The following is a 20,951-nucleotide window of genomic DNA, read 5'->3' as shown; positions in this document are numbered from 1 at the left end:
CACTGGATTCGTGTGCAGGGCCAGAGCGGAGTGTTGATGTCACTGATGTCACCAAGCAGAAAGATTGCAAGATGAAGCTCAAGGAATTTGTGGATTACTACTACAGCACAAACAGGAAAAGGGTCTTAAATGTCACAAACCTGGAGTTCTCTGACACCAGGTAAGTGTCCAGCCTGCTGCACAGTAATTACTACAGATTTATCTTGATTTTCATTTCTATATAATTTATTATTTTGTATATCACGTATTTCTATATAATAACACACCTGTAAACTATACTACGTATGTGGTTATTTTAAAATTATATTAATATTACTTACATAGAATTATATATAGATTATAATTTTAAATTACTGAACCCCACATTGTATCTGGGCTGGGTTCAGCCTCTGCCTTCCCAAGTGCTTTTTCTCCTTAGGGAAAGTTGTTTAGTAGCTTCTGGTTGCTCTGACTTTAGGTGTAGGGCAACATGTCACTGGGTGTCCTTTGAGGAAAATAATTTTGGATTTTTGTTGTAATTCTGTAATCCTACAGCACATGTTCTAGTTCTGCTTTCAGAGCTTTTGCCCTGTGATCTGTCTGACTGCAGCTCAGGCTCAGGGTGATGCTGGGGATGATGGTGCAGGTCAGAGGGATCAGATATTGGGAAGGAATTGCTGGCTGGGAGGGTGGGGAGGCCCTGGCACAGGTGCCCAGAAAATCTGTGGCTATCCCTGGATCCCTGGCAGTGCCCAAGGCCAGGCTGGACGGGGCTGGGAGCAGCCTGGGACAGTGGAAGGTGACCTGGCCAGGAGCAGATGGGAATAAGATGATCTTTGAGGTCCCTTTCAGCCCAAAGCACCCTGTGATTCCATGATCAGCTGATGCCAATGCTGAGGGCACTGCCTGGTGCTCTCTGTGGCTCTGCTGCCATAACTGAGCAAGTGATTTCCTTCCAGCTGGGGCAGCTCTGAGGTACCCAACACCAAAAGCTGTGCAGGATATTTTCACAGGCCCTGGATCCTTTGGGGGAGCTGATGCTTCCAGAAGGGAAGCACCAGGAAAAGGAAAGCATCCTTTTACACACAAACACACTACACAGACGATAATGAATGTCAGCAGGGAAACAAAGAATGGTTGTTTTGGGGAGCATTCTGCTTCAGCATGAAGGCTGAAAAGAGAAGGCTGGTGGATAATGACAAGCTCATTTTTCCCAGGCATTCCCCTGATCCCTGTAGCTGGGATTTACTGGCTCATCCCCATTGCTGCAGAGAGCAGCTCTGCTCACTGCAGGCTTGAGACCACCGGGATCCTCAGCAGAGATTTCTTTCAGCTTTCTGCCATTATCCCCAAATAATGGGATGTCTTTTTTCCTGAAGGACTGCTGGAGCTGTCGTTCATACTCTGCTAATCGAGACATTAATAGCAAATATTTTATTTCTTAGCATAGACAGTGACAGTTTAATTGAATGCACAGCTCCATCCTCCCTGCCATGGAAATGGAGTTATTGTCACCGGGGCTTGACACTGAGCACAAATGACATGCAGGAGCATTTAATACTGGTTTGAAGTGCAGATACTCTTACTGATGCGGTATTTTAGAGTGTCTAGCAGTGAATCTTCACCTCCTGCACTATCAGCCCAAATTTTGGACTATTTGAATCTAAAATTTAGCACATTCTAGGATGAAACAATACCTGGTTGTCATGCCACTGCATTGTCTCAGCTGTGATTATAGTACATGTTATGTATTTGACTAAAACATAATATATGAATGATATAAATAAATAAATAAGTAGGAATATACGTTCAATGTGAATGAAGATAATTTGTATAAATTTAGATACATATCCAGTAAGAGTATGTTCTTAAGTACATAGATTCATTCATATAAATTACAGAACTATATATCTTTTATATAGATAATTTATATATAAAATATATAAATTAATATATATATATATATTTATTGATATATATATATAAAAATATATTAACCTTATCAACCCAAATTAGACCTTTTCCTTCTTCTGAGCTTTTAATATCCATCTGAGCTTTTTAACAGTCCATCTAAATAAGACTGCTTATTTTCAGCATCAGATCAAGAGTTATTTATCCATAAGCATTAATGTTATTGTTATCTGGATTCTCAATATTAAGCTAATTTTGACGGTTTGCCAGGGGATTTCTGTCCAAGTGCACACATTTCACTTTCTGTTCTGGAGGGGGCTGGGAAGGTGATCACAGCAGTGTTGGCACCTGAGCCTGCATAGCAGGGGCTGGAAAACTTCAGCCAACACATATTTGATCGTAGATGATACTGCTGAAAGAAGGCAAAGGATGGTTTTTCAGTCATCACACTTAAAAACCCTTAAATCTCTGTCTGCAAACAGTTTTCCCTAATTTTCTGAATGAAGAGCAGTTCCACTGCCACGAGAGGAGCTGCTCCAGTTTGCCATGCAAGTATTTGTCACACTTGCTTCCTGCTGTAGCAGGGTGCTGGTGCTCTGTTTTAAAAGCTGCCTGTCTGTTCTCCACTCTCTCTGTAAGGATGTCCAGCTTTGTGGAGCCTCCTGACATCGTAAAGAAGCTGTCCTGGGTGGAGAATTACTGGCCTGACGATGCTCTGCTGGCTAAACCCAAAGTGACCAAGTACTGTCTGATCTGCGTGAAGGACAGCTACACTGACTTCCACATAGACTCTGGGGGGGCCTCTGCCTGGTACCACGTGCTGAAGGTGAGGGACACTGGCTTTCCAGGGCAGCTGGTAACAAACTCAATTTTATCCACAAAGGCCATCATAGAATTCTCTCCAAAATTCAGCTCTCAGGTTTTTTTGTCATTGTCCTGTTGCATCCGAGCCTTAACTGCTCTGAGTGCACTCCCAGGGGTGCCAGGGTCTCCTGAGTGAGGAAGCACTTGGAGCATGGAAGTCCTCTGTGTATTTTCTCTCTATTAGGATTTTAATATTTGTTTAGTGCCTTCTGCACATTCATCACTCTAGGCCTTAAAGACACCACATCCTATTTTTGCAGAGTGATGGAACCTGGCACTCTAAACCTTTTTTACCATCACTCCCACAATTCTGAGCAGATGTGGTCAGCTGTGATTTCATTATTTCAGCCTCTTCTCAACATAGCTGACTAATTTTATTCAAATACTGCCAAAATACACAATGTTAATGTATATTTAGATAAATATTTGTGTGTGTGTGTTTGTGTGTGTGCACGCCAGTGCAGAGTTGTTTGATTTGGCTGCTCACTGCTAATTTTATATTTCTAATTCAGGGAGAAAAGATCTTTTATCTCATCAAACCAGCCTCTGCAAATATTTCTCTGTATGAACGCTGGCAGTCAGCAGCAAATCACAGTGAGATGTTTTTTGCAGACCAAGTAGATAAATGTTACAAATGCACCGTTAAACAAGGCCAGACACTCTTCATCCCATCAGGTGAGCAGGTGGGAGAGGAGGGAGATACCAAGAGTATCCAAAAACCATCCAAAATATCATCCAAAATGCCAGAGGGGTGGGATTTGTCAACTTTCTCTGACAAAGTATGGAGTCTAATTCTCAGTTGAGGTTTTATTTCATGTGCTTACAAAAAAACCCAAAACAAATCTGAACTTTTACTGCTTTCTATTAATATTTTAGCAGCCTTTTAAAAGTTAAACTAGTAGGGAGAGTGTTGCACTCATGGTCTAGCTGGGTTGTAGTAACTCATGAGTTTTCTTTTTGTATCCACCATGTAATTTCTGCTTTCTGACACCTAACACACAATTTCCATTGAATGAATTTGCATTCTGACCATGACACCCCCAAATCCTTGCCACAGACATTAGTCCCCTGTGACACTCAGGAACCACAGATTACTGTTTGTGAGCAGATTCTTGCACCAAATGTTTACACACTTGAATTTTACCTTGGGTGTATAAAGTGGAAAGTAGGTGTTTCTCTTATGACCATCTGTGGAGCAGATGGTGAAACAAACACAGAGCAATTTATAGAGATTCGCTAGCTTGAGTAGATTTTTGTATGAAAATACATGTTTGGAAAACACCTGATTCTGACACTGGATAAAGCACATGTTGGGCTCTTTCAGGTCTTTGTGGAGACAGGAAAGCAGCTGCCATTATGTAGCAAAACAAAGAAGGGACCAGAGGCAGCTTTGTTCAAAGTGTGTGTGGTTCTGGGGCTGGGCTGGGTGGGTACCTGTGGAGAAAGGTGCTCAGTGAAGTGTAGCCATCATTTGGGATTGAAGTCTGTGCTAATGGCTTTCAAGTTCTTGTCTTGAGGACTCTTCTCTCTCTTTTAGGTTGGATTTATGCAACTCTGACTCCAGTAGATTGCCTGGCTTTTGCAGGACATTTTCTACACAGTCTAAGCGTGGAAATGCAGATGAGGTAATCTGTCTTTAAAATCTGAAGTTATGTAGAGGCTCATTTTTTTTAATAAATCAGTGATAATGAATCACTGACAGTAATGCTGGTGTAGCTCTTGGGCAGTTTTGGCTGGTGCAGCCCCACCTTTGTCCCCTGTGTCTGTGTTCCCTCGTGCTGAGTTATCCTCAGGCCTGTTGGCAATGCATGGGGGGATGCCTGAGGTGCCTGGGTTGATGTGGCCACATCCTGAAGGCAGAACTGTTACTCACTGCCTGGAGTTTTACCCTGGCACCTGCCACTCCCTGCTGGATCAGCCCACACCAGCTTACCTGGTGTAAGACCATAGGAGCGGTTCTTTACTGATTCTGGGCAAATAATGCCATAAAACCACCCTACATCTGTACCTCAGTACTTCACTGGTGCTGTCACGTTGTGCTTCTGGCCCGAGGCCAGCCTGTGTGGCAGCAGGACAAAGAGGGGACCCACTGCAAAGTGACCCAAAGTGTGACACTCTCGTGCTCTGCCATGCTCAGGTTGTGTGGCTTTGTCTTGCAGGGCATATGAAGTAGAAAGGCGATTGAAAATCGTCAGTCTGACCCAGTTTCCCAACTTTGAAACGGCGTGTTGGTACATGGGGAAGCATCTACTAGAGAAATTCAAAGGTAAAACTGCATTTCCTTGCCTGCCCTGATGGCTCAGCTTTGACACCTGAGGTAGCCAGAACTGACAGGAGCACGGTGGGAAGGCTCAGCTGGATTTGGGACACAATAAAAACACTGCTTATTACCATCAGGTTGTAGTAGGAATTCATTTGTGGAGACCAACTCTCAAAAAGTTAACTTCAGCTTTCCCAGCTACAATTTTCAAATTAAATGGTTTCTGTAAACAACTGTAGCTGTCAGTGGTTAAATGACACTGATTTTTTTCTCAGGTTTGCATAAAGCTGGACAACAACCTCCTGCTCATCTGCTTCAAGGAGCAAAGATTCTCAATGGTGCTTTCAGGTCGTGGACTAAAAAACAGGTAGGAGAAGCAGGCTGGATTAATATTATGCATTTGTCAGTTGTTGGAGCAGAGAGGAAATTCTGGAACAAGTAACATCTCCATTGCAAAACATCCAATTCTAAGATGCCAAAGAGAAGGAATTGGGAGAACTAGGGGTGAGCAAAGTGATGTTGCACTTGTGAAAATTAAATAATATCTGAAAAAAGATGATTGACTGTTGTTCTCTCAGGACAACTTGTTACTATAACATCCAGAACAAGGAAAAAGAAAAAAAATCTTATTTGAATATCTAATGCAGTCAAGATTGGTTTAAATACATAGGAAAATACATGGACAACTCATTTCAAGAGGTTTTTTTTTTATTATTATTATTTCTGAAGAAAACATGCAGAGAAGCAGCAATTTGGTTTTGTTGTGTTTTAGGCTTTAGCAGAGCATGAAGATGAACTACCAGAAAACTTCAAACCAGCACAACTTATCAAGGACCTTGCCAAAGAAATAAGATTAAGTGAGGTTTGTGCTGTTTTTATAATATTTACTATGTTGGGGGTCCAGGCTATGAAATGCATGGAGGTATCATCCATTGAGTGTGGTCCCAAATCCTGCTGGGTGGAGATGTGTGACAGCAAAAGGTGACCACAGCTGGCTCAGCTCCTTCAGGAGGATGTTGTGCTGCATTCCACCCCGTTCCTAACCACATCCAGAGACCTCAAAACTGAAACCTATCTGGTCCTTTGATCCTCTTTGATGCAGTCAGATTGTCAGAATGGCAAGTTAAGCAGAAAATAATTTCTTTTTAATTAGTCAGTGTTAATTTTAATTGGGCAGCTATTTTACTGCTAATTTTTCTCGAGGGCATAAAATGTGACTCTGCTATATTTATCACATCAGAATGAAATGGAAAGGGTTTTTGCTCAAGCTGATCAGCATTTTAAGCAGAATGCTGTTCATTTTGTCCATCCTGGACAGGCCATTTAACAGTGATGGTACAGCCCAGTGAGGGTCACATTGCCTACCAAGCCTCTGGAGTTACTGCAGGCCAGGCTTGAGGAGTGTGGGGGTGGAAGCTGGGGGTGGCCTTGATGGGATCTTCATTCCTCGGTCAGACTGATTCCCTTCCATCGCATCTCTGGGCATCTTTGGGGTTTGTTTCCCCACCTAATGGAGGGTGCAGGTGAGTTTCAGAAAGGGGACAGCTGTGTCTGAACTGCCTGTGCTTTGTGCCAAACCACAGAATGCTTCAAAAGCCAGCAAAGCAGACACCAGTGCCAACCCCACGGCCGAGGAGATCTGTCCTGTGGAGAAGGAGGAGGCTCCGTCGCCCGTCCAGGTCACCCCTCCGCCCCCACCTGTAGAAAAGCTCCCTAAAAAAAAGACTCCCAAAACTGTGAAAACTCCCAAACAACTCAAGCCATCCAAACCCCCAAAGCCTCCCAAGCCCCCCAAACCTCCCAAAACCCCGAAAGTGAAGGGAGAAGGCAAAAAGAAAGGAAAGAAGGCGAAGGAGAGCCCACCACCGGCCATCCCCAACCTTGACCTGCTGGAGGCACACACCAAGGAGGCTCTGACCAAGATCGAGACGCCAAAGAAGGGCAAGGTGGGTCGTGTTTTAACCTCTCCCTCTTCTCCCACCCTCAGAGAGATAAAATCACTCCCTAAGTCTCATGCCAAAAGTAGTAAGTGCAGCACATTGTGAAACCCTGGCTCTGCAGAAGCAGAAGAAAGGTTTTTAACTCATCTCTGTTCTCTTACCCAGCTGTTGGATTTGGTTTGTTTGTTGGTTATTTTGTATGTATGTTGGTATGTTTGTTGGTGTGGAGCCTCCCAGAAACCCCCTGATCTCAAAAGGTGTCAGTGATGAATGAACTTGTTTCTGCAGTGTCTCATTTGCTTGAGATGTTATTCTAGAATGAGTTCTGAAAACAGAACAATAGTGTTCTTCCATTTTTGCCCACATAGGACAAGTTTCTTTTTGACATCCTTTAATTCTGATGCCCTTTAATTCAGCATGAATTTTGCTTCTGATTTCGGTGGGGGCCAGGATCCGTCAAGGCACTGACAGAGGAATGGTTTGTGAAGAAACATCCATAAATCTTTCCTAAAATGTTTCTGAAGTTCTAACACTTTGTGTGCAATTTGTGAAACCTGTCATGGGGTGACAGACAGGGAGAGGTATTGGTGTACCACAAGGAGAAGTGAAGCTGCTGTTCTGCACACTCTGAAGGAGCAGTATTTGACTGAACTTCACTTTGGGGTTCAGAAAGAATAAACAGGGGTTTTCAAAAATACATCATGTTATTTCCCAGATAAAGCCTGTGTTTCTGACATGCCAACACTCCATCCTCATTCAGAGGACTTTTCCCTGACTTTTTCCCAGGCTGCAAAGAATGTTTTAAGTGTTCCCAATAAGGAATCTGTGAGCAAGCAGAATGAGGTGGAGAAATTTGAAGTTCGAGAGCAAAATAAGAGCAAAACAGAAGCCAAATGGAAATACAAGGTAAAATTCTGTAAAATTCTGCCACATGATGATAAGCCAAAGGTAGGGAGTTGTTTGTGGCTCTGCCCAAGTGAAACATCAATTTTCAGCCCCCAAAGAAAAGAAAATTAAGCAGGAAACAATCAATTAATCCCTGATAAAGGAAGAGGGGGTAGATGGATTCTTCAAAAGCATATGCTTAATTGTCCATTTGTCTGTAGTGACAACAGACTGTTAACAGTGAGATCCCTTTTGTGATCCTTGTTCTGACACAGTCCCACTAGTTTAAATCTGAAATTAATAACTAATGAGAAATCAATGATTAATCAATAACTAACTAATAGCTAGTAAATAGTAACTAATTTTAATGGCATAAAATTAGAGTTAATGAAATCTGAATTATGCCCTATGGATGAAAAGCTTGCCTTTCTTGAGGGCTAATGAAGGGTGAGTGAAATTCACTCATAGAATAGAACATTTTGCCTGCAGAGAAAATAAGGTTTTTAATAAGGGAAAATTGAACAGGCTTAGATTCTGAGGGCACCTGGGAAACTGAAACATAAATGACTCATGTAACTGATTTATTTCTTTTGTTTTGGTCTTTTGCCTTTCAGAACAGTAAACCTGATTCACTCCTAAAAATGGAAGAGGAACACAAATCAGAAAAGACTCCTTTACCAGGAAATAAAGACAACAAATTCACATTCTCTTTCTCTAATAAGAAGTTGCTTGGGTAAGTAAAAGTATGACAACTAAGAAAGGAAATTGAAAAGTTGCTATTTATACTTTTATGCAAGACAATGAAAATCTGCCTTTCTGATCAATGTAGAAAAGACCTTATCATTAAAACTTCCTCTAGTGCTCTAGTCAGAGCACTCTATATCTCTATTTTGAGATATAAATCACAGGTTCAGAAATGTGTTTGTAAAATTATTCTGGTTGCTTTGGCACCCCAGAAAGAGTTTGATTTGACTGACATTTCTGCATAGAGATACTCATTGTCTGTCAAGTCACAAGCTGTTTTCTACTCAGGGTGTTGTTACTGATTTGTAAACATTTTTTTTTCCAGTTCAAAGGGAGTCAAAACTCATCTGAATACCAGCGTGTTTGGGTCACTGCAGAATTTTAAAGAGGACAAAGCCAAACCTGTACGGGATGAATATGAATATGTGTCAGATGATGGTGAACTAAAAATTGATGAGTTTCCAATCAGAAGAAAGAAAAACACTGCAAAAAGAGAACTGCCCTGTAAGGATATTTCCTGGTTTGTCTTTATCTGCTCAACAAAGTCTTAGGTGGTGATTGTCTGGGACAATCTATATAATCTTTAACATCTATGCAATTTATAATAAAGAAAGCCATGTCTTACCTGTCAGTCATATGTGAGTGGAATAGGAGGGCTGGTTTTTGAAGGGAAAAAACCCATGACTTTTTGTTTCTTTTTATTTATTCAGTTTTATCAGATAAAAAGGAAGCCCTGCAGCACACTCCTGTTAAGAAGCCAAAGGTGGAGTCGGTACCATACAAGGTATGAGGTTATTGTGCCTTCACAAGGAGGCACTCCTAGAACTTGAGTCTTTTTAAGGTCCTTTCCAACCCAAATCATTCTGTGATTCTCTTCCTGTGATGTAGCAACTCAAGTGTTTGTTTTGTGCCAGTGGCAGAGTCTCTCTGCCCGTGCTGGACTGAGGTCTAGAACACCCCTGAGCCCCTGCAGGGTCAGTGAGCCTGGCTGGAGCTCACCTGCAGGATGGAACAGCCCAGCTGTGAGCTGGCTCTGTGTCAGAAGCTCAGTGCTGGAAATCAAATGACATTAAAATTAAATGTTTTTCCCAGCTGTGGTTAATACAAATTTATATTATAATACTGGAGTAAGTCAGAAAAAGCAAAATAGTTTGTTAAGACAAAGATGACCAAAACGTTTGGTCTTCAGTACCAAGGAGTTCTTTTCACCCTGGTGTGTGTGTGTGTGGGACATTCAGGAGGAAGTGCAGACCTCTGTCTGAGTCAGCAGCTGAGGTCTGGGGCTGGGGGTGTCTCCCTGTGCAGGAGCCTAAGGAGGGAGTCCCTGGAGAAACAGACTGACACCCCAAGCAATCAGGGCTGGTGCTGTACCAGCCTGAAATCAGGACAGGAAGGGGGAAAAACTCATTTTCTTAGGCACCAGGCTAGAGTGCCTAGAAATCTCAGCCCCACAGAGATGGCCAGATGCAGGCAGCTCCCTTCCAGAGCCTCACAGGACACTGTCCCTACAGATCTGTCCCATTCCTATGCCTGATCCTCCCAGTCTGCTGCTGTGGGGATGGAAACACCACTGTTAAAGGGAATTGATCCCATGAACAGGATCAGATCTCAAAGCTTTGGAAGGGGAAAGAAAAACCTACCATGCCTACAGGCTGCAAGGAAATGGATTTTTACCATGCACTTGGTTTTGTTCTTTGTTTGTTCTTGTTTTGTTTTTTGTTTAAAGAAAGCAAATTCCAAGGACTAGGCCTGTGTTTTCGGAGGAGCAGCAGGCTGCAGAAATCACTTGGGGACCAGCTCACTGAGTTTCCACCTTTTTTAGCCCTTTCCTTGTTTTTGCAGAGTGAGGACTCATCAGATGAAGATTTGCTTCACATTGACACAGAGGCAAAGCCAGGACGCAATTCCAAAGTAAAGAAAGAGAGTGGAAGTTCAGCAGGAATTCTTGATCTTTTGCAGGCAAGCAAGGAAGTTGGGGGTTTAGAGTATAACACCAACAGGTACGCACCAGGGGATGCTTTTCCCTCTTACCTGTGAACAAAATTGCTCTCTTGTGGCTGTGTGTGAGTGAGAATGAATTTTGCAGCTTGGTAACTGCTTATTCTCCAGAAAGCAAGCTCTTCCTTTATCTTGTGATCTGGAGGGAGAGGGAGGAAGGATTTTGGTGGTATAAATTGAACAAATAGAGAATTTCATATCTGTAGATGCTGAAGATCAGTTTTAGCAGTAATGCTGTAATAGATGAATAATTCAAAAGAAGGAGAGAGTTCAGTGACTGCAGCTTGAGGGTGGGAATTATGGTTTTTAATGTAGGGAGGTTGTAATTAAGGAATCTAAATGACCAGCATTTCTCCCATAAGGTGAGAGGTGCTTTATAAGGCATGGACCTCCATAAGGTGCCACAAATGCCAGGTGTTTGGAAGAAGGATATAGGAAACTGTCTGCCCTCCCTCCCATCTCTGGTTATCATTCTTCTTCCCACCAGAAAATTAAGGCTTGGGGAAAAAAGCAAACTCTTTGGTGGGTACTTCTGTACCTGAAATGGAAATGTCTGCCTGGGCTTAGTGATGTCTTATGGGGAACATGGGAACTGACCCTGGATATTTTGGGCTATGGCCAGTAAGGTACAGCACCAGATCCTTCAGTGATCCAAACAGTGAGTGGTGGAAAGAAATAATCACATGAACACTCGTCTGCTTGACCGTCCCTGTGAATTTCTTTTCCATTCTGCACTGCGGTCCATAATGGGATGAGTGTTTATATTGATTTTACAGTTACATTTTGGCAGGTGATTAGACACATCATAAAGTAGTTAGGTGTGTCTGACACTGTAATAAAGTTGCCAGGTTAATAAAACTCCCATGCTGGAAGTTTGGTATAAAAAAAGACAATTTATCAACTATTATAAGAACTTAAACAAATCTTCCTTGGCCCTGTGTACACTGCTGGCCATTCTGTGGATAACACAGCTCACCACGTGCTTTGAAATGGTCCTTGACAATAGTTTGCCTTGCTTGGGTGTGTTTTGCTGTCTGCAAGGGGTTAAACCAGAACAGAGCAGGCCTCAGGCCTTTGCTTTCCCCCCTCAGCCTGGTTGCTGTAGGCAGGGTGTTTGAAGGCTCTGTGGTTTCTGAAATCAAAGTCCCACACACTGTCCCGTCACCAGGCTCGGCTGAGTTACAGTGGGAATGTGTCCTATCAGTGCTGGCTCTGGGATAAACACTGGGTTTGGCAGTGTGTGCTGCATCTTGATTGGAAAAAGCCCCTGGTAAATGTAATTTCTGTGTTTCATAATTACGCTCGGCTTTTCAAATGGCCGTGACGTGCTCTTTGAAAATAAAGCGGAAGAAACACAAAATGCAAACACACCGTGTCCCAGCATGAGGCCACTGTGCTCACGTCTGACTCTCAAGAACAATTCCCATCTTTCTCTGCTTGCAGGGCAGATGAAGGCTGGGGAATGTTTGCATTTATAGATCTGTATGTGCACGTTGTAGATGCTGTGGAGCAGTCCTGTGTCACTGTGGGATCGCCTCCCACAAAAGCAGCCGGTGCCTGAATCCCTGTCAGACCAGTGCTGGGTCCCAACAGTCACTGGGAAGCAGGTCAGGGCTTTTTGTGCTAGTGGCCTTATCTGAATCATGGGAAACCTTATTCTGTAAAATCCTGGGCTGCCACCAGCAGCTGGCCACCCCAGAGGCCCTGATGGCATTACCTAGCGTGCTCCAGAGAACTGCAGCTCAGCTGTGTGTGCCAGCAAGACAGGGAGAGGGAAGGACAAAGCACCTGCAGAAGGGCTGCTCTGAGTGTGGGAACAGGCTGAAAGAGCTAATATGGAATATGGAAAAAGCTTGGAGGGTTGGTCATCACCTGATCTAGAAAGGAGCAAAATTACTTGCGTCCAGATGTGACTCAAAAATGGAAGGAAACACTGGGTTTGTACTCGAAATTGTTGGAGTTCTTTAGTTCTACACATTTGTTACTTCTTCAGAGCCACTGCTCAGTCAGCAATACTTTGCTGAGATATTATAAATTCAGTTTCTAAATATGAGGATACAGGTAGGAGACTCAGTAATTGCTGATGGGAAGAAGGAGATGATGTGCCTAGAGGGGGTGACCCCTTGGAGAGAGGTGGCAGTGGCAGGTGGTGAAGAGCACCCACAAAAGCAGCTGCCAGCCCGAGGACAGGGCAAGGCTGCTGGGCTGGAGGCAGGTCTGGGCTATCCCTCAGTGCCACCTCCTGTTTGGAGGTGGCTGTGGGGATAGAGCAGGGGCAGAAGCACTGTGGCTGCTTTGTTCCTGCTCCAATGCTCTTTTAAAATGTTTTTTTAAGCCATAATTGTAACTCACTCATAGTTTACTTTCATAAATGTGTTTTTTTAAAAATCATTGCTGAAGCTACAGAAAGGGGATATGGCTCTTCCAGAGCTTCAAAATTGCTTCCTGAGTCTTCTTGAATTTTTTTTGGCTTAGAAAGCTGAAATACTCCTGATGGAAGCACACCAGGCACATGCCCTAATGAGAAACACTCTGCCCCATGTGCAGCTCTGAGACATTTTTCCCTTTTCAGGTTGGTGTTTAACTCTCAAAACCACTGTTTTTGATCATATCCCACCATTTATTTGTTGAAGTTTGTGTTGCTTAAGGCAGTTCCTCTCTGATTTGCCCATTTAGTGGTCAGTATTTGATGGTCTGTTTGCAGTGTTTTGAGAGTTCAGTGTTTGAAAAAGCAGTTCAGGGAAAAAGGCTGGAAGAAAATATGATAATTCCTTGTAGATGATGCAAAATATTTCTCTGCCAGGGACAAGGCAGAGGAGAAGGCATGATATTGGAGGGATTTAAATGGCTCTTTCCTAAATAAGTTTTTTATGTTCTTCTGTTTGTTGAGTTGTGAACCAGTCTTAAGTAATTTTCAGGATTATGTCTAAATGCCATTAGTGCCCAGAAACTTCCTTTATGCCCTTGTACATTGTTCTATTCAGAGCCCAGATTAAGCTCAAGTAGGAGAAAGTGAAAGGGTGCTGTTAATTCTCTTGCATGTTTGTGGCTTCTATTGCACAACAAACGTATAACAAGTGTAACAAATACTATTGCCACAACAAGGGTTTTTTGCATTTCACTACTTGCCCAAACTTGAGACTTCTGGAATTACTGGATGATGTGTTCTGCCAGTCTCAGAATTCATTTCCAGCAGCTCCTGGAGTGGTGAACTGGGACCAAAAACTTCCAGACAGTTTCAAGCAGAGCCCCCCATGACATCCCCCACCAGTGGTGATGCATAAGCTCTCCTTTTACAGGAGCTGGTAGTATAGATTATAAATAATACTATTAAAATATGATTATGAGGAGGAGGATGATTTGGTAGTTCAGAAAAATAACATTATTAAAGATAGACAGATAGATAGATAGATAGATAGATAGATAGATAGATAGATAGACAGATAGATAGACAGATAGATACTATGAAGATGAGGAGAGGAGGAGAGGATGATGATGATGATGATAGTTGCTATAGAGACACTGCTCTGTCAGGAATTCTGCTGTTGGCTTTGGGAAGTTCCCTGAGCTCGGCTCAGAGTGCTGACAGCCCCAGGGACTTGCCCACCTCTCCCTGGCTCCTGGGCCATCACCCCCACGTCTGGGGTGCTTCTCTGTGCTACTCCTGTCCCATAAAATTCCCTGCTGGCCCTGGTGGTATGTGCAGCTACTCAGAAGAATCAGGGGGTCTCTCCCAGCACAACTGCCATGGCAGGAGCGAGCTGCCTGCGAGGGGTTGGTGTTTCCGGAATCACTGAGTGCTCCAGCATCTCTCCCTGTGTCCCACAGCCAGCCACCTGCTTCCCCCAGCACACAGGAAGCCATCCAGGGCATGCTCTCCATGGCAAACCTCCAGGCCTCAGAGTCCTGCCTGCAGACATCGTGGGGCACCAATCAGGCGAAGAACAACTCCTTCTCCACACAAAACTCGAAAAAAACTGGTGGTGGTGGTAACAAAAACGCTGGGAAGCGGCTGCTGAAGAAAAGCACAAAGAACAGCATCGACATTGAGGATTATGATGAGGACCAGGACCACTTGGATGCCTGTTTCAAGGACTCAGATTATGGTGAGTCGGAGGGGAGCAGAGTGAGGATGTGCTGGGGCTGCATGGACACACGTGTCCTATTGTCCCTTTGCTTGTGGGTGCTTCTTCCCGCTGTGCCACCCTGGGATCAGCGCACGAACGGGGATCTGCACACCAAAGGGAGCAAATAGATGGGACAGCAGGCTGGCTGCAGAGCCCAGGGTCACACAGCCATCCAGGCAGGCTGCAGAGCCCAGGGTCACACAGCCATCCAGGCAGGCTGCAGAGCCCAGGGTCACACAGCCATCCAGGCAGGCTGCAGAGCCCAGGGTCACACAGCCATCCAGGCAGGCTGCAGAGCCCAGGGTCACACAGCCATCCAGGCAGGCTGCATCTGAGGTGTGGCAAAATAAAAAACTCTCAAGAAACATGGAGATGCCCCAAAGCTGCAGCAGTCAACCCAGAAACAGGGGACAGTCCCAGAAATGTGGGTCAGGTACTGCTACTCGTGACAGGAATATCCTTGTCTGCATAGTAGCAATTAAACCCCCAGCTGAGAGGAGTGAGAAGTTGAACTTGTACATGGAAAAGGGATCCAATGCTATTTCGAGTTTTGGCAGAGAAGGCAAGTGTCTGCAGCAGAAATGGGCACAAAGCCAGTTTGCACCAGTTACATCAGTTCTGCCCCAGTTATAATGGAATCATAGAGTGGTTTAGGTTGGAAGGGATCTTCAAGGGCCATCTTCTGCTGTGGGCAGGGACACTTTCCACTACACCAGGTTGCTCCAAGCCCTGTCCAGCCTGGCCTTGGACACTTGCAGAGATGGAGCAATCACAGCTTTTCTGGGCAACTGAGTTGGACTCAATGATTCTTGTGGCTCCCTTGCCAGGATATTCTGTGATTATAGAGGAATATAGAGAGCCAGCCACAGTTTAATGGCAGCAGCTCCCAAGAGTAATGAGAGCAGAGGGAAGTCACAGCTGTGACAGAAGTGCTCACTGGCACTTCTGGGGACCATCCAGCTGCGGTGCCTGTGGTCGCTGCACCTGGACAGAGCAAGGGGGCTCTGTACAGGGTAGAGCAGTTTCCTAAACTCAAACTCTTGCCTTTGTTTTCTACTGTAGTTTACCCTTCTCTTGAATCAGATGAAGATAATCCAGTGTTCAAATCCCGATCAAAGAAAAGGAAAAGTTCAGATGATGCCCCTTACAGTCCAACAGGTAAGTCAATGTGCTCTGTGCTGCCCAGACTCAGGCTAAGTCATGCAAATGTCTAAAACCCAGGCATTTTTCAAGTGTGGAAACTATGACCCACAATTAGTGATTTATCAGATGAAGGATTAACCCTTTCCAGGGCAGTGGGAGGTGATCCAGGTACTGGGATTCCTGCCAAGCAGTTTTAGCCTTCCTCCTGCAATCAGCTGGCAAGAGAAAGTAATTCCTTGGTTGATTTTTCCTCACACTCTTAGTGATAGATCATTTGGTTGCTCTCTTAGCAGTGGTGTAACAGTGAATCAGTCCCTGGACAGCTGAGTTGCTGTGGATTTCAGGTGTTGACTGTGGGAATAGTGAGAGAAAGCATGAATAGTCTCCTCCAGGTTCAGCCAAAGCTCATGATCTGGAAGGGGTTGGTCTGTCCCGGGTCTGTTGGAGCTCACCAGGGGTAGTGACAGGCAAGGGGGCCCCTGGACCACTTTGACCCCTGGCCCATGAGCAGGGCACCCTCTGTGTGTGCTGTGTGTGACAAGCAGCCCACACTTGGTCTCATCAGCTTGTGGCCCTGCATATCCTACCCTGGCTGCAGGTGAGCATTGTCCCTTTGGAAAAGACACTCATAACCCAGGATGTGGGCACAAACCCACGTGGCTTTGGCTTCAGGTGGCTGTGGAGCTGCTCAGCTGTGTGACACCCTATCAGCTTCTGCCCGTGCCACCGTGCCTGCAGGCTGCTGACTCTTGTGCCTTCGCTCGTGCCTGGGGAAGGGAAGGGCAGAGGCTGCTCCCATCTCTCCTGGCTGAGCAGGGCAGAGCCTGCTGCCCTGTGGTGGCTGTGCTGCTGCCACGGGCACATTCCTGCCCCTCACCTGCCTCTGCTCTCCCTGCAGCACGAGTTGGCCCCTCGGTGCCCCGGCAGGACCGACCTGTGCGAGAAGGCACGAGAGTCGCCTCCATCGAAACCGGACTCGCCGCCGCCGCCGCCAAGCTGTCACAGCAGGTGAGAGGCTGCCTGGGGAGTAGGAGCTGTCAGGAAAGGAGAGCCCTGTCCCCAGCAGCAGAGCTGTGCCCTAGTGCTGTGTCAGCCCTGTGTAGTGTTTGGTCCTGCCAGTGACACGGGGCTCTGCGGTCTCAGGGAAATAAATGGGATCCAAGCCCAGCGGTGTCACAGCACGCCTGACCACGTCACAAGGCAGCAAGGGACAGAGAAACATACAGGGAAGGATGAGGGAGTGAGAATGGCTACTGGGGTAGAACAGGAGAGGGCTGCCCCAAAGGAGTGTATTTGATGTGTACTTGAGAGCCTGACTAGTGTGATTGCCTGTCTGTGCAGATTGGCTACTGCGAAGTGCCAGGGTTTGCTTCCAAAGGTTTGGTGAACTGTGAGCAAAGGGTCAGTTTAGGAAAAGAACTGGAGCAGGTTGGATGTTTGGTAAGTGTCTGGTCTCTGAAGGGGTCAGAGAAACCCCATGACATGGTGAGATGCGGAGGTGACAAGGTCTGCTGGAGCAAGCTTGGTGAGGGACCTCAGCAAGCTGGTGGAGACACAGATTATGGTGGCCTTGGGCTTCTGCGATGTGGACTGTTGAGTAGAAGAGCTTTAAGGATGGTGGCAGGGTTTCAAGAAGGAACTGAAAGTAGTAGGCAAGAGACACAGGACAGTAGCAGACCTCTGCCATCCCAGTGTGCATGTCCAGGTGCAGTTACAGGTCAGGAGATGATGTGTGTGACCTAGCAGGAAGCAGAGGCTGAATCAGTGGGATGTTTAATATCCTTCGTGCTGTTGTGCAAGGGTGTGAAGATCCCTGAAGATAGGAGGTGCCAGTTTTTGTGGAAGATGGAAAGATTTGCCCATGCTGACCATGCTGCAGCTCCAGGGCGATGTCGGTGCGGCCCCGGCTGGCTCCCGCTCGCCGCAGTGGTAAGGAACGAGGAGGCCCCGCACAGAGCGAGGATGTAGAGGCACGAGGGGCTGACGTGTGTGTGCAGCTGTGAGCCAGACGTGTCGGAGCCGCCCCCGAGCGCTTGTCCGTGGCCAACTCCTGGGCTGTCGTTGTATCAGGACCCTGAGCAACGCCGCCGGCCCTTGTCCTAGCTAAAGGTCTTCTGCGGATTAATCTGAGCTTCATCTTTGTCATTTTAAAGGAGGAACAAAAAGGCAAGAAGAAAAAAAATACCAAAAAGAAGCTGTCAGCCCCCAACGCAAGCAAAGCGGCTCAGGAAGGCGGCTCCCCCGAGCCGAAGCTGGAGTCACAGGCCAGCAGCCTCACAGATCACGAGTACACCGCAGGGGCCAGCACCTTTGGGGTCGCCCAGCCTAACAGGGGATCGCAGCCGATGGCACCCGGTGTTTTCCTCACACAGAGGAGACCCTCATCATCCTCGCAGAACAATGCCTCCGCCAAAGGTACCAGGAAACGCCTGGGTTGTGGTGCAGGAGTGGGGAAGGGTGAAGGGCCGCGGAACCCGAGAGTTCCGCAGGGCCCCGCTGCCGTGTGTGCTGTGGCAGGCGCAGGCGCAGGTGTGGATGCAAGTCAGATCTGGTCAGGGATAGAGCCCTGCCCGTGGCCTCGACTGTCCTGGCACCGGGGGGCCAAATTGGTGTTTTTCTGCTGGGCTGTTGTTTGCAGGGTGTGAGGGATCCCATGGCAGGAGCACTGCCCAGCACGGCCCCAGCTCAGGAGGAGCACCTGCAGGGTCACATCCCAGACAGCCTGTCTGGTGGAGCCTTGGCCAAGGGAGGATGCAACCATGAAGGCTGTTCTGCCCAGGGTGGTGCTGGTGGCTGTGCACCAGCTCTGTGCTGACTGTAGCTGAGGACAGTCCTCCCAGGACACGTAGAGCAGGGCACACTGCAGATCTCTCTGAAGAGTTGCCACAGGGGAGCAGAGTATCAAACCTTGGGAGTGACACAGCTACAACCAAAGGCAGGAGAGAGGAAGAGGTTGCTCGCTGTCTGCCATAGGGAAAGTGTGAAAAAGCTGAGGCTGTCCCAGAGTCTGGGCTGGGACCTCAGGCTCTCCACTTGAACTTGGCTCAGGAAGCATAACTGAGGCAGGTGTGTGGGACAGGCACTGTGTAGCATGAAAGCTGCGTGTGATCCCACTGGGAAAGGCCCCAAGTGATGAGTGAGGCAATGTGGCTGATGTTTCCCGAATTCCATGTATTCAAGTGGAGCAGATCAGAGGTAGTGCACAGTACCCTGGCAGCTTGGATGGCCGTAGGGCAGGATGTGTGTAGCCTGTGGTAGGGGCTGGTTGGTCCCTGTGGATCTCTGCAGAGCTGGAGTGGAAAAGAATGTATTTGCCTGGAATTGTGCTTTTGTGGTGAAATGGTGGGAAACAGGTCCAAGGCAGAGAGGTACCCAGGAGCTTGGAGTTGTGAAGAGCTGTGGAGCTGTGTGTGTCTATGTCCGTGTGTCTGTGTGTCTGTGTGTCTGTGCAGCCTCTCCCTGAGGAGCAGGGTAGCACTGGTGGGGCTGGGTTTGATTGACTCCCTGTGGGCAAACAAGCAGTGACCAGGGCAGGTGAGGGCACAGGGCACCAGGGCTGGCACTGCAGGGGTGAGAGGGTGCCCAGCAGAGCTGGGGAGGCAGGAGGGTGCCCAGCAGAGCATTGTCTCCCCAGGGCAGGTGTGGATGTGTCCGTGGGGGTGGGTGTGCCCCCGGCTCAGCAGGGCTGGCTCTCCAGGGGCTGTGCTCCCTGCTGAGCCCTGTCCTATGGCCAGCAGCCCCACTCCTGAGGGGTGCTGGTGGGCGTCCCTCAAGGAGCTGGGCAGGGCTGGCAGCAGGGCTGTGGGGGCAGCTGGGGGGTCTGTGCCTGTGGGGTGCTGTGGGCCAGGGTCCTCACCCCAACCCTGCTCTCCTTCCAGGGAAGCGTACGAAGAAGGGGATGGCCACGGCCAAGCAGCGGCTCGGCAAGATCCTGAAGATCCACCGGAACGGGAAGCTGCTGCTCTAGTGGCCCCGTGGGACACTGCCACCCAGCTCTGGGCCACCACCACAATAACCCCTTTAACTTTCAGCGGTCGGACTGTACAGAATCCTGCTATAAATATTTTTTAATATAGATGTCCTTTCTCAGAGTGCTGAGAGCGACTAGCCGCAAAAAGTTAATACTAATCTCGGCCACCGAGGAGCGCGTCGGGCCCCGGCTCCGGCCTCGGGCCCCTCTTCCCGGCCGGTGAGCGGGCAGGGCAGGTGGCCGCGGCCAGCGTGGCCAGCAGCAGGAAGGGCCACGAGGCCACGTGGCGGGAGGGGACCGCAGCACTCGAGGCGTCGGGCGGGGAGTCAGCGGGGCATTTCTCAGGCGCCGCCGCCGCCCCACGCAGCCACAGCCCGGGCCCCTTTTCCTAGAATGTAGCTTGTACATAGCTTTTGGAATAACCACCGCCGGGTTTTTATACGGGGAGGGTCTCTCCGGGCGCTGCCCGCCGGTACCAGCTCTTTGCGTAACTTCTTGTACGAGGAGGGAGACAGTTATTTTACTAGCACCTTGTGGAGTGTTTCCGTGTTTTGTGATGATGTAATTTATTAATGTTTGTAGCTTTTTATATTTGTACATTTCTTATGGGCTTTGTTTATATACACACATTACCGGGGCGCGGCGCCTGTGGGGAACCAGAGCCACCTGCCGCCGTGTGCCAGGGCCACCGGGGCCACCACCAGGGCCACCAGGGCCACGCCGGCCCGGGCGTCGCGCCGGCTTTTTTTATTATGATTATTATTATTAGTATTATTATTTTTTCGCGACATGTACATTTCTAACAAAGTTTATCGTGGCTATCTATCTATGACGGTGTTTTATTTACCGATTCATATCAAATGCTCTTGTATCGACTTCACAAAATCTTAAGTAAACCTAGAGCAAAGTTTAAAAAAAGAAGAAAAAAAAGAAAAAAAAAAAAAAGAAAGCAAAGTAAAACTATTTCAGGTTTTGTACACAATTGCCTGGGCCTGGCCTTTTTGTGGGGTCAGCAAAGGAGGGGTGGGGAAGCAGCTGGGGGTCCCTGAGGGTGGGTGAAGGAGCGAGCAGAGGACCACAGCTGGCACAGACAGTGGCTCTGCTGCCACTGCCCCATCTGTCACCTCTGC

At 47.1% G+C, this 20,951-nt stretch overlaps 1 protein-coding gene across 2 annotated transcripts in view; it reads left to right on the top strand.

Annotated features, from left to right (window-relative positions):
• The window catches only part of PHF2 (PHD finger protein 2), a 54,508-nt gene extending 33,860 nt beyond the window's left edge, over positions 1-20,648 (top strand). The window contains exons 5-22 of one of the 2 annotated variants that reach the window (XM_086846279.1): positions 19-160; positions 2,530-2,716; positions 3,267-3,429; positions 4,292-4,379; positions 4,914-5,020; positions 5,290-5,381; positions 5,787-5,876; positions 6,598-6,960; positions 7,741-7,860; positions 8,454-8,572; positions 8,909-9,087; positions 9,294-9,367; positions 10,426-10,583; positions 14,410-14,687; positions 15,771-15,866; positions 16,750-16,859; positions 18,005-18,266; positions 19,730-20,648. In XM_086846279.1, the coding sequence (XP_086702405.1) occupies positions 19-160; positions 2,530-2,716; positions 3,267-3,429; positions 4,292-4,379; positions 4,914-5,020; positions 5,290-5,381; positions 5,787-5,876; positions 6,598-6,960; positions 7,741-7,860; positions 8,454-8,572; positions 8,909-9,087; positions 9,294-9,367; positions 10,426-10,583; positions 14,410-14,687; positions 15,771-15,866; positions 16,750-16,859; positions 18,005-18,266; positions 19,730-19,818 (2,717 nt within the window). In that variant the 3' untranslated portion in view covers positions 19,819-20,648. The remainder of the gene's footprint in view (positions 1-18; positions 161-2,529; positions 2,717-3,266; positions 3,430-4,291; positions 4,380-4,913; positions 5,021-5,289; positions 5,382-5,786; positions 5,877-6,597; positions 6,961-7,740; positions 7,861-8,453; positions 8,573-8,908; positions 9,088-9,293; positions 9,368-10,425; positions 10,584-14,409; positions 14,688-15,770; positions 15,867-16,749; positions 16,860-18,004; positions 18,267-19,729) is intronic. The other variant, XM_086846280.1, reaches the window with a different exon arrangement.
• Positions 20,649-20,951: the final 303 nt, after the last annotated feature.

Source organism: Cyanistes caeruleus, chromosome 11, assembly GCF_971803275.1.
Source record: "Cyanistes caeruleus chromosome 11, bCyaCae1.hap1.1, whole genome shotgun sequence".
NCBI lineage: Eukaryota > Metazoa > Chordata > Aves > Passeriformes > Paridae > Cyanistes > Cyanistes caeruleus.
The sequence above is the reverse complement of the archived record's forward strand: the minus strand, read 5'-3'. Positions and strand labels throughout refer to the sequence as shown.